Here is a 12,443-nt window from a genome sequence, read left to right as displayed (position 1 = left end):
CAGCACGCCCCGGGGTTCCAGCCTCCCTACTTGCACAGGAATCTCTCCCCTTGTTTGGTTTTATTCCTTCACCAGTCAGGGTGGGTTCTGGGGCCTTGACCCGAACGGTCCTGCCCCACATGGTGCCCTGTTAGCCTAGAACAGTGACATCTGGCTGGAAAATGAGATCTACTCCCAGACACTCACCTGCTTTGTCACGTCCTGTATCATCCGGGGGAGAAAATACTCCTCTGTTTGCCTGGGGAGGGAAACACCACAGACCTGAGGACGAGCATCTTGGAAAGCAGGACAGATGGCATCCCAATGCGAGCAAATGCCAACACGGGAGCTTTGAACCCACGAATCGGCAGAGGGCTGTCAGCTGCTCACACGTGCCTCAACTATCCCTTCAGAGAAAGGGAAGCATGTAGGGTGAACACAGAAAGCTCCGGTGCACTTTCCTTGTGGACACCATGGTGCCCAGGGGGCTCCGACCGACTCGGCTTCCCTGCGCCTTGCTGTCCAGAGCTCCTGAGACACGTCACAGGCATTCTCTACAGGGTGGGCACGTTCCCCCAGGGAGAAATCCAGCTGGAATTCCTGATCAAAGTTTCTGAGTCCGAAAGATCACACTGCATTAACCCAACGCACAACTGCAAACCCATGTTATCACCGAGATGATAGTCTCCCGACGGCACAAGACAGACAGAGTCTGATACACAACTTCGGTACAAGGCCTCCCAAGGGGCTACGCGGAGAGCTAGAATGTAAGAAATACAGGGTTCACAGATCCGACCTCAAATAGGCTGTTACAAGACGCACCACTAAAACGTTTATTTACGTATATTTCTTTTTTCTTTCTGAGAAATGCACAAGAACCTTCCAGGATGACTTTAGCAGCTTTTACTTAAATTGTAACGCTCAGAAATTGGAGGGTGCTGCCTTCTCTCCTGCGCTAAGGACGGGGACAGGGACACTCGACACTGCTGACCTCCGAGCCGCCCTGCCATCCCACAGTGAACTCTCTATCCACCGTGGGCAGGTTTGTTCTCGGCGATGTCACTATGTCAAAATTCTCTTTAAGGGGAAGACCCCCCACCCCCCACCAAGGTTTCTCCTTTCCTCTCCTTCCCCTCCACCCCCACCAAGACCCACTGAGTACCAGACGAAAGCAACACCACCAGGAGATGGTATGGGCTCACCTCCATGACCACTCTCTGCTCCAAAGCCAGTGAGCACCTCGTAGGTGGCCGGAGAGCTTCTCCAGGGTTCATCAAGAGCCAAAATATCATGAGTAAAAGTCCCGCACTGTAGCCTGTCACCCAAAGCCTAGCTCAGGCTGGTCCGACTTCCTCCCACGGTCCCCACACCTGACTCCTCTGCATGGCCTGAGCCTTTCTCTAGCTGGATGCCCTTTCTTCCCAGCCAACATCCTATGGAAAAAACCTCGCTGCGGACTCCTGCCAAGAAACCAGTTTTGGCCATGCTGATTGCAAGACTTCTCCACCCCCAAGGAGCTACAAGAGCCCCTGTGATCTCTGTCTCACTGTGCTTAAACCTGGGGGTACATCTAAAAACATAAGGGAAATGAGCAGATTCTTAAATTTCCTGCAGTCAAGACCCAGGTTATTTTTTTCTGTTGTCTTAGGAGACCTGAACTGTCATGTGGTCATTACCGAGGTGGGGACAAAGTAACATGCCCAGTTATGGAAACCACACTGGCACAGCGCCCAGAGAGTAAAAGTCTCTCGTTTCCACGGTGCCTAAGTGTGAGCCGGCTGCTCCAGCTCGGTGCCCACCACCACCCCTTCCAGGGGCACAATCATGAGAGCGACCGTCTGAGGGAGTCACCATGAGGCCCACACACCACACGACAGAGACGGGCGATCCCAGACTCCCAGGAAATTCAGAGACAACATGCCCCAATAAAAGATCTCAAAGAAGAGACGATCAGACAGTGGAAAAAGAAAAAGCGAGCCTGCAAACGGTGAAAAGGATCTGAAAAACTGCAAACGTGCACAGATCTGAAGAACGGAGCCTCCTGCGAGCACGGCACAGAGGACAGATTTAGGGGAATGAACCCCAAGGGAAAATACAGGTACGTGGGCAGAGAGCAGACGAAAGACTGGGGCCTGTGATGGCCGACATCGAAGGCTCCTGGACAAGAAGAGCAAAGAACAAAGGCCTCTGAAAATGTTCCCAAAATTAAAGTCCCGACAGTAGGAGCACCTGGGTGGCTCAGATGGTTAAGCGTCTGCCTTCGGCTCAGGTCATGACCCCAGGGTCCTAGGATGGAGCCCTGCATCAGCTCCCTGCTCAGCAGAGAGTCTGCTTCTCCCCCTGCCCCTCCCCCTGCTCGTACAATCTTGCTTTCTCTCGAATAAATAAATCAATCTTTAAAAAAATTAAAGTCCTGATGGTCAGGTCAAAACCACTGGGCACACATGGTTAGGACAGCAGAGGCCCAGCACGGACGAAGCCCTGCCCGCGGAGGAATGGCCCCGCCAGCAGCTTCGCACCCTTATGGCCGGCGGTCGGTGCACCTGCTCTCGGCCTTGACGTGACTCACACTGTCCCCACTCTGTCCACACCCTGCTGCTTGCTGTGGATGTCCCGCCTCACCCCTGCCTCATCCCTGTGAGGTGCCCACAGGCTCAAGGCACACGGCGGGGGCGGGGGGGCGCTGCCCTCTACAAGACCCCTTAAAGCAGTGCCCTCACCAGGACCTGGCACTCTCCAACCTTTTAATTTTACCGCTTGGGGGGCACAGGAAGAAATCTCACCACGGTGCCTGTTGATATCGGCCTGATTTCTAGCAATATCCAACATCGATTCACACGTTTGTTTTTTGCTTCTATCAAATTTCTCCTTTGCTCTTTGTACCTTTATTTTTCTGTTTGAGTTTCTCTGAATATTTTTTCTGTTTTTATTGATTCAGGAGTCATTTAAATCCCTGAGCAATAACCTTTGGGCATTCGGCAAATATTTGCTGGGTCCCCACCACCTGCCAGCACCCTTCTCAGAACCAAGGAAACCACAAGGACACGGATGCCATGTCAACACCTGCCACGCACCACGCTCAGCGCTTTACACACAGACTCTGTCATCCCCACAACCACAGCCCTACGGGATCACCGCCGTGACTGTCCCCAAGGCGCAGAGAGATCGGGTCGCTCTGCTGGCCCGAAGTGGCCCAGCTGAGTGGCAGAGGCAGGTCTGACCTCCCAACTCCAGAGACACCTGCTCTGTAAGGGCTGCAAACTAGCCCCTGTGCGGGTCAGTCAAGGAGGGTGCTCAAAAAAGGTGCTTTACATACGAAAGCATGAGAAAATGAGAAACAGCTCTCAAAATGAAAAATAAGATAGCTAAATTTAAATTTCAGTAGAGACAGAGAGTAAGATGATGGAACCTTCTAGAATGTGGGAAAGAAAAGCTAAGACGACTAGAGAAATGGTCCAGGAAATCGAATCCCCGGTCAAGAGGCGTTCCAGAAACAGAAAATAGAACAGAAACTCACCCAGAAAGGACAGCCTTTCCCAAAACTAAGGGACCAGGGTCTCTGCGTCAGAGGGCCACAGAGGGCCCCACACGAGGGCCCAAAGACCCACACCAAGGCCCATATAACAAAATTTTAAAAGACCAAAGATGAAGAGAAGCTTCTCCACGTGCCCAGGAGAAAAGAAAATCATCACATGAGAGTGAAGACTCCGAGTAGCGCCAGGCTTCTCCCCAGCAAGAGCACAAGCCAAAGGCAATCCTATACACGATACGTTTAAAACCATGCAGAAAAGTTATTTTTAACCTAGGATTTTTTTCTTTTAATTCTGCAAAACTATTCATCACGTGTACGAGTCCAACAAAGACGTCTGCAAGCAGGCAAGATGTTAAACAGTTCACCTTTGGTGGATCGTTGCTTAGAAAGTAGGACGTTATGATTTATCATAAGAAATATATTTGGTCTTCCTGGCACTGAGCTCCTAAAGCCCTTGGATTTTCCGGAGATAAGAGCCGTAAAGGTGTTTTTACGTTAATGGTGCCAGTGGGAAAGGCCCTCTGGTTGCCAGGGGAGCCAAGCCAGGGATCAGGAAGTTAGAGCTTTTGGACCCACCTCCAGACCTGGGGAGGGAGCCAGACTGGGGGTTGAGTTCAGTGGCCAAAGGCCAATGATTTCATGAATCATGCCTTGTAACGAAGCCTCCAGAAAACTGCAAAGAATGAGGTTTGGGGAGTTCTTGGGTTGGCGACCATGTGGAGATCCGGGGAGAGCAGTGCACCTCCAGAGCCCGCCCCGTGCATCTCTCCCACTTGGCTGTCCTGATTATAACCTCTTAGAGTAAACTGTGATCTGGAAGTCAACCTCAGAAGGGGGTGGTGGGAACCTCGGGAATATACTAGAAGCCACATGCCAGCAAATGAGCAACTCGTCACAGACAGTGATGCAGGGGGCTGGTCAGCCCAGGACAGCGAGACGTCCCACAGAACTGTGCAGGAAGAGGGTGGTGAAAGTACAGAAAACCCCGAAGTTTTCCTACACACAACTATGCAGCATTTGAGGACACAACATTGAAAGCTGAACCTGCAGCAGCACCAGTACCACATAAACACCGGGAATCCCAGCGAGAACAGCGGACAGGTTTCGCGCCCAGGGGTGACCATGCCCCCAGGGGACATTTGCCAAAGTCAGGAGACATCCAAGGCTGTCACAGACTACCTACGGGGGAGGCCAGGCAGGCTGCCGCACCACTTGCCATGCAAAGGACAGCCCGAGGCTGCGGTGGACACCCTGGAGTACAGGATGACTCCGGACATGAGATGCCCGATGGGCCACGGTGGATGACCTTTCTGTAATCAATCGGCTGTACTGTAACCATCAGCCTCAAGACAGCTGTACCTAAAATGTCAGGAACTTGCCCCCAATTCTCACGTAACTCCCCCAGGATGCGGACCACGACTCTGCCCAGGGAAGACATGAAACAAGCATCCGCAGAGAGGCCACAACCCGTGCTTCCCTGCTCGGGGCACCGGGGACTCACCGGTTCCGTGACCATGGGGTGAACCAGCGCAGTTCCCGATAGTTGCCTTCATTGGCCAAGGCCATTTTGGGTCTGATGAGCAGGATCTTCCTACAGGGAGGAAAACAGAATGGCTCCTGAGATGAACACCCAGTCACAAGGGGCAGCCCACAGGTCCACCCTCCCCTGACGGTGGATGATGACTGAGCCGCCAAGACCCAGCAGGTGTGCTGAGCTGTGCGGGCAGCTGACATCCGGGATCCACCAGGAGAGCAGGACACACCACCCTCCCCTGAACGGCAGCAGCCGTACCCTGGGGTCTCTCTCCTTCTAATACCCGAAGGTGACCGTGGTGGGCAGAGGCCAGGAGAAGCAGTGACACTTGGGTCACCTGCCTGTATGTCGGCCCTCACTAAGGACCGGACATTGCCGGAAGCTGCCTCCTAGCACGTGGCTCCCAGGGAGCATGGGTTTCAGCGACCTTGTGGTTCCCAGGGAGCATGCAGTTCCAGCGACCATGCGGTTCCCATGGACCACGCCGCAGAGCAGCAGAGCCTGGGGGAGGTGGTGCGCCGCGCACTCTCTCCCGACCGCCACCTACCTGTTGAGAAATATCACCCTGCAGTTGTAGCGGACATTCCGGTGCATGACAGGCCTGTGGAGAGAGGGGGCACACACGTGTCTGTGAACAGCAAAATCCTATGTCCGTTTTAGTACGAAGCCTCCTCGAGCCCTGGAGGAGAAGCAGAAGTCTCCCCTCTAGTTTTCTCAGAGGGTTTCTGCCCTGGAATAGGCTCTAAAGCAGGAGAGACTCTTCCAGTGGAGCGCAATCATTCCCTCAGGGCTCTTCCTCTCTCCTGGAACGTTCTCAGACCTTCCAGTGGCTGCCGCCCCATCTGCACGCAGCCCTGTCACCGTGTCACCTCTCCGGCCCCAGCGCCTTCCTGGTTCTCCTTCAGAGCACCTCCTGACCTGTGGCCTGCACCCCTTCCATTTGCCCACCACTCTGTCTGGACCCCTCCCACAGACATCGCGCTTCACATCTCCCCCCTTGTGTCCTCTGCAGGAAGCGGGGCGCCCCGCTATGGGGAAGCTGGCCAGGTATCAAGGACGTCACGATAAAATTACTGTTTTGTTTAGAATCTTATTATGTGTCCAAATAAATATTAGATGTGAAAATAAAATATCTTTATAAGTATGACTTGATGTTTTAAGAATAAAAACCAGAAAAATAAAAATAGGATTATAGGGCGCCTGGGTGGCTGAGTCGGTTGAGCGTCTGATGCTTGATTTCGGCCTGAGTCATGGTCTCGGGCCCCGCACCCGACTCCCAGCTCAGCGAGGTGTCTGCTTCTCTCCCTGTCCCTCTGCCCCACCTCCTTCTCCCTCTCTCAAATAAACAAATAAATCTTTTTAAAAAGTAGGATTATAAACTCCAAGCCAACAGAAGAGAGCGGAGCACAGAAAAGCAACCAAATACAAGGGAAACCCAGAGGGAGACAAGAGGGCCCGAGCAGGCCTACGCCCCTGCGGCAGCTGAATCAGGAGGCGCAGGCACGTCCACGTCCTAATTCCTGGAGCCAGGAATTGTAGTGTAAGCCCCTCACATGGCGACAGGGGCTTTGCACACCCTGAGATGGGGAGATTATTCTGGACTACCTGGGTCGCTCAACGTAGTCACCAGGTCCTTACACGGGGAGGCGGGGGTCAGAGGGGGAGCAGAGGTGTGGGGGACCACTGCCGGCTCTGAAGGTGGACCAGGGGTCCCAAGGGATGCAGGGGCCTCTCCAAGCAGGATTGTTCCCCAAGAGCCTCCAGGACCCAGCCTGGCTGAACCATTTTTCAGACGACTTCTGATGTCCACAAACATAAGACAAAAAACTTGTGTTGCTTTTGTGTCTTACGTTTGTAGTCATTTGTCACAGCAGCGATAGGAAACATCCAAAATCATGATAAACATGAATAAACTGGGTTAAAAATCCCATCTGTGACCTGTATCTCTGAACCAAATAATACGTATGTTAAAAAAGAAAAGAAAAGAAAAGAAAATAGCAGGAGGGGAAGAATGAAGGGGGTAAATCGGAGGGGGAGACAAACCATGAGAGACGATGGACTCTGAGAAACAAACTGAGGGTTCTAGGGGGGAGCGGGTGGGGGGATGGGTTAGCCCGGTGATGGGTATTAAGGAGGGCACGTTCTGCGTGGAGCACTGGGTGTTACGCACAAACAATGAATCATGGAACACTACATCAAGAACTAATGATGTAATGTATGGTGGTTAACAGAACATAATCAAATTAAAAAAAGAAGAAGAAAAAATCCTGTCTGTGAGCTGCTGGAATGAGGCCCCAATAAACACATGTCACAGCGACGTGGAAGGACGTGGTGGGCACACGCAAGGCTGCGCTAAGAGGAAAGCAAACATGGCTCTACTTCCGTCACAGGCAGAACCGGACCTGGAGATACAAACAGGAACGACACACAAACCCACTGAGGGGCTCTGGCTTTGCAAGGATGGCCCACACACAGGACAGTAGCGGAATCCCACCCGTATGAGCTGCGCCTGGGGACCCGCCTGCTACGTACCCACGCCGTACACTCCTGCCCGTGGGGACCTGCCCGCTACGTACCCACGCCGTACACACCTGCCCGTGGGGACCCGCCCGCTACGTACCCACGCCGTACACTCCTGCCCGTGGGGACCCGCCCGCTACGTACCCACGCCGTACACACCTGCCCGTGGGGACCCGCCCGCTACGTACCCACGCCGTACACTCCTGCCCGTGGGGACCTGCCCGCTACGTACCCACGCCGTACACTCCTGCCCGTGGGGACCCGCCTGCTATGTGCCCACGCGTACACTCCTGCCCGTGGGGACCCGCCTGCTACGTGCCCACGCCGTACACTCCTGCCCGTGGGGACCCGCCTGCTATGTGCCCACGCCGTACACTCCTGCCCGTGGGGACCTGCCCGCTACGTACCCACGCCGTACACTCCTGCCCGTGGGGACCTGCCCGCTACGTACCCACGCCGTACACTCCTGCCCGTGGGGACCCGCCTGCTACGTACCCACGCCGTACACTCCTGCCCGTGGGGACCTGCCCGCTACGTACCCACGCCGTACACTCCTGCCCGTGGGGACCCGCTTGCTACGTGCCCACGTGTACACTCCTGCCCGTGGGGACCCGCCTGCTACGTACCCACGCCGTACACTCCTGCCCGTGGGGACCTGCCTGCTACGTACCCACGCCGTACACTCCTGCCCGTGGGGACCCGCCTGCTACGTGCCCACGCGTACACTCCTGCCCGTGGGGACCCGCCTGCTACGTACCCACGCCGTACACTCCTGCCCGTGGGGACCTGCCCGCTACGTGCCCACGCGTACACTCCTTCCCGTGGGGACCCGCCTGCTATGTGCCCACGCATACACTCCTGCCCGTGGGGACCTGCCCGCTACGTACCCACGCCGTACACTCCTGCCCGTGGGGACCTGCCTGCTATGTGCCCACGCCGTACACTCCTGCCCGTGGGGACCTGCCCGCTACGTACCCACGCCGTACACTCCTGCCCGTGGGGACCTGCCCGCTACGTACCCACGCCGTACACTCCTGCCCGTGGGGACCCGCCCGCTACGTACCCACGCCGTACACACCTGCGCCTGGGGACCCTGCCCCTATACCTATGCCCTACACCCATGTGCCTATCGGCCCTGCCCCCTACACCCACTCCATATACACCTACACCTGCGGACCCCACCCCCTACGCTCACGCCTACCTGCACCTGTGGAACCCACCCCTACGCACCTGGGCCCTGGACCCCACCCCCTAAGTGCCCGCGCCATATGGAACCTGCCCCCTACATACCCGCACCGTATACACCTGCTCCTCTGGACCCCGACGCCTACGTACCCGGCCGCTACACACCTGTGCCTGTGGACCCCACCCCTACATACCTACGCCATGTACAACTGCACCTACGGAAACTGCACCATCTGGAACCATATGGTCTGCGTGTTGATGTGGAGTGATGTGGTGTCATCCCAAGAATTACCATTAAGTGAAGAAAGTTCCATATGTGTGACGGGGTAAACACTATGCTCCCACTATGCACGGTGTGCTCCCACACGGGCAGGAGCTTCTCGGGGAACCTGTAAAAGCTGCTTCCTAGAGCTGCCTCCGTTGGGGGACTTAGGGGTCTACAGGCTGGGGGGCGTACAAAACCCACTTTTCAACGTAAGACCTTTTGTATCTTTGAACCGTGCAGATCCCGCATCCCTGAAGGTACGACAGCTCGCACCCTGAACCTTCCTTGTTTTCTGAGCTTGCCTTCCCGGATGTGCGCGTTGGCACTTACAGTCCCACGTCACAGATGATATCCTGAGTGACCGGAGATTCCAGAAGGGCAGCCAGGACTTGGAGCGAATGCAAGAGGGTGTCCGACTCGTAGTAATGATCCCAACACCCGTAGCCACTGCAGAGGAAGGGAGCAGGCGGATGAGCCCCAGAGACACACTGGGGGAGTGGGGAGGGGCGGCAGGGGCCCACGGGCCACTGGGGTCAGAACGTGCAGGGGTGCAACCAGCGATTCCACTGTGCAGCCAGAGTTAGGATCACAGCTACAAAAGAGGACGCATTTCCCCAGAAACGAAGAAACCTCTGTCCCTAGGCTCTTTTTTCCTAGCGTTAAGTTACAACAAGAGATTATCTCTTGTGTCAACGTGTCTGCCTGTGGACGTTTTTTTAACTTTTAACGTAGCCAAAATCACATTGATCTACAAAGCTGAACCTACAGAAACATGTTCCTCAGACACGGAAGATCATTAATATCATTCCATTATCACTCACAGAGCGACTCCTAGTTTTTGCTGTGGTTTTTGCTGGTAGCAGACTGGATGGCGTCCCCCAAAAAGCTGTGTCCACCTCCTAACCGCCGGAGCCCGTGAATGTGACCGTACTGGGGAAAGGGTCTTCACAGAGGTTATTAAGGATCTAAAGATGAGATGAGCCTGAATGACCTAGGCAGGTGCTGAATCCAACAGGAGGAGGAGGAGACACGGAGGGGGGTCGCGTGAGGACGGAGCTAGGCAGGACGAGCCACAGGACGAGGGGTGGGAGCGGAAGCCAGAGGAGGCAGGACGGATCCTCCCCTGGAGCTTCTGGAGGAAGCCTCTGGCCTCCGGGACTGTGAGAGAGTCAGTTCCAGCTGTTTGAGGCCACCCAGCTTGCCGATCCTGTAACTAACACCCTCCGCCTCATAAAATGACAGGTCCGGATTTGGGGGCCAGGTGTGGGGAGAGCACGGCACAGAAAAAGGGGTAAGGACCTAACCTGGAGGCGTCTGGACAGCGATTATGCCAGGGGGACTGGGCTGCTGAGGGCAGCCCTGCAGTGGGAGGAACAGACAAAACACAAACACCAAGCCAGGAGCTCAGGGGTAGAGCTCATTTACACACCCCAGGACCCCAGGGGCAGAGCAGTGTCTTGAAGAGCAGGTCAAGTGAGGGTGCAAATGCTCTTGGCTACCACGGGACACACAGCCCGAGCTGAAGTCGGGATCCCAAAGACAGAAGTCCGGCTCCCGAGGAAAAGGACGGGAGTGGCCTCAAGGGCGAGCACAAAGACTCCTGGGAGGTGAGACTTTCTGTTTACACGAAGCCCAGAATCCAAAGCAGGGACATGGCCTGAGGAGGAACTTCTGATCCCACAAATGGCCAGGACCTGTACACACGTGGGAACCCAGAGGGCAGCTGACATCTGTCACAAAAGAACCGTAGCTCCTAAGACACTTGCTTCTTTCTGAATACGGGACAAGGAGGAACTGGCTTCCCGATCACCTCGAACGGGCAGAGCGGAAGTGATCACCCACACCCACTTGTGGGGAGATGCCGAGACCAGTAAGTGAAACGTGCTTGTGACCAAACGTGAGAGGGAGGGCCTGGGGAGGGTGGTGGCCAGCAGACGCGGCTTGGGTATCAGTCCAGCTGCCGAGTCCCTGCTCCTCTAGTGACCCGACACCGGACTCCAGGCCGGCCCAGCCTGGCCGGGCACTCTGGCTCAGAGGCATCAAGCGGGCCCACTCGTGGGCTTCCGATGCCCCTCAACAGGCCCACACGTCTGCACCTCTGCATGCCCACCCCCCTCCCCGTGTTTCCGCTGTGGGGAGCTGATGCGGACACCTCCACCTGCCCGCCCTGCGGGGTCTGTGTGTTCTGCTCTCACCATATCTCCAGTTCTGGTCCCAGCCTGTATCTTGCTCCTTTGCGTTTGGCAATTTCAATACCTGAGAGAGAGAGAGAGAGAGGAGCAATTTCAGCACCTACACCGTGGTCAGAGGCAGATAAAACACTGCTGTAATAGGTGTGATAAAAAGCCAAACCACAAACAAAAGCACTCAGTGATCTCCCTGACCCCATGCAGCCAAGGACGGGCTCTCCCAGAGACCCTGCTTACACAGGCAGGAAATAAGACACAGGGCCTGCAGGGCTGACCTTAGCACTGGGGAGGAAGCATCCACACCCTGGTAGTTCATTAACAGGCAGATGTGGAAGACCGTGTGCAGGGAGAGGGCAGGACTCGAAGGACCACAGCCTACAGCGGCACTGGCAACCTCTGGTTTGGGGCAGCAGGGCCCAACGTGCACCTGTGGAGGAGAGGCCACCTGAACAGAGACAGCTCTGGCCACCGACTGCCTCGCTCTAACTAGATATGCTCTGTGCTCTGATAGGATGTAAGCCGACTGAGATTGAAACAAAGAGGCTGAAGGTCTGGGGTACGTGGCTAAAAAGATGCCCTCTCTTGCATCCTCCTGTTCGTACTGCAAACTCTTGCAGGGAGCAGCTCAGAACAAGACGGCATGGGGTGAGCACACCTGCAGGGTGGCCCAGGACAGCCCCACTCTAGCTGTAGGTCTGAGTAGTTGGACCTTTCATGCTCACAGATGGGCTGGTGCCAAGGCTCACTATATGGGCCACCCCCCCCGCAACAACCACACCCTAGTCTCTAAGATTGCAGGCTCACCCCGTACTCTGCTTCCCTCTAGGGGCTGGCTTCTCCCAAAGTCTACCCATCAGGACAGTCTCTAGGCACCAGACACGGTAACAGCACTCCCGTCTGTCTTAAAGTCTGACTTGCTTCAAGCTCACATGCTCCTTGCTTGCTGACCTAAGTCCCTGGATCTGTAGCAGAACTAACCTACTCTCCTTGAGATTTGCAGACCACTGGCCTCACGGAGTGAAGGACCTGACTCTCCCAGATGATGAGCTCTGACAGCATTCGAGAACAGCTGGGGGGGGTGGGGGTGGCAATGCCAGTGAGTCCGTTCAGGGTCATGTCCACATCTGACTGCCATCTGGGCACCTGCTTCTCCTGCATGCAGCCCCCCTCCCTCTTCCTGCACCGTCCCCTTTGAAACCCTCGGGCTCCCTCTGGATGGGAAAGATGGACTTTGACACT

The 12,443-nt window shown here is 55.5% G+C and overlaps 1 protein-coding gene across 3 annotated transcripts in view; it reads right to left on the bottom strand.

Annotated features, from left to right (window-relative positions):
• Positions 1-12,443, bottom strand: part of NADSYN1 (NAD synthetase 1) — a 38,935-nt gene that overhangs the window by 25,090 nt on the left and 1,402 nt on the right. For 2 of the 3 annotated variants that reach the window (XR_003517349.2, XM_027578761.2), the window contains exons 2-6: positions 11,211-11,271; positions 9,346-9,462; positions 5,593-5,646; positions 5,013-5,102; positions 187-238 (exon numbers count right to left, since the gene is read on the bottom strand). Coding sequence is in view for 2 of the 3 variants with exons in the window: in XM_027578761.2 (XP_027434562.2) it covers positions 187-238; positions 5,013-5,102; positions 5,593-5,646; positions 9,346-9,462; positions 11,211-11,271 (374 nt within the window). In the remaining variant the exon portion in view is untranslated. Of the gene's footprint in view, positions 1-186; positions 239-5,012; positions 5,103-5,592; positions 5,647-9,345; positions 9,463-11,210; positions 11,272-11,479; positions 11,632-12,443 lie in introns of all 3 variants that reach the window. The other variant, XM_027578762.2, reaches the window with a different exon arrangement.

This window comes from Zalophus californianus, chromosome 11 (genome assembly GCF_009762305.2).
Source record: "Zalophus californianus isolate mZalCal1 chromosome 11, mZalCal1.pri.v2, whole genome shotgun sequence".
NCBI lineage: Eukaryota > Metazoa > Chordata > Mammalia > Carnivora > Otariidae > Zalophus > Zalophus californianus.
This window is presented reverse-complemented; position numbering and strand designations above follow the sequence as displayed.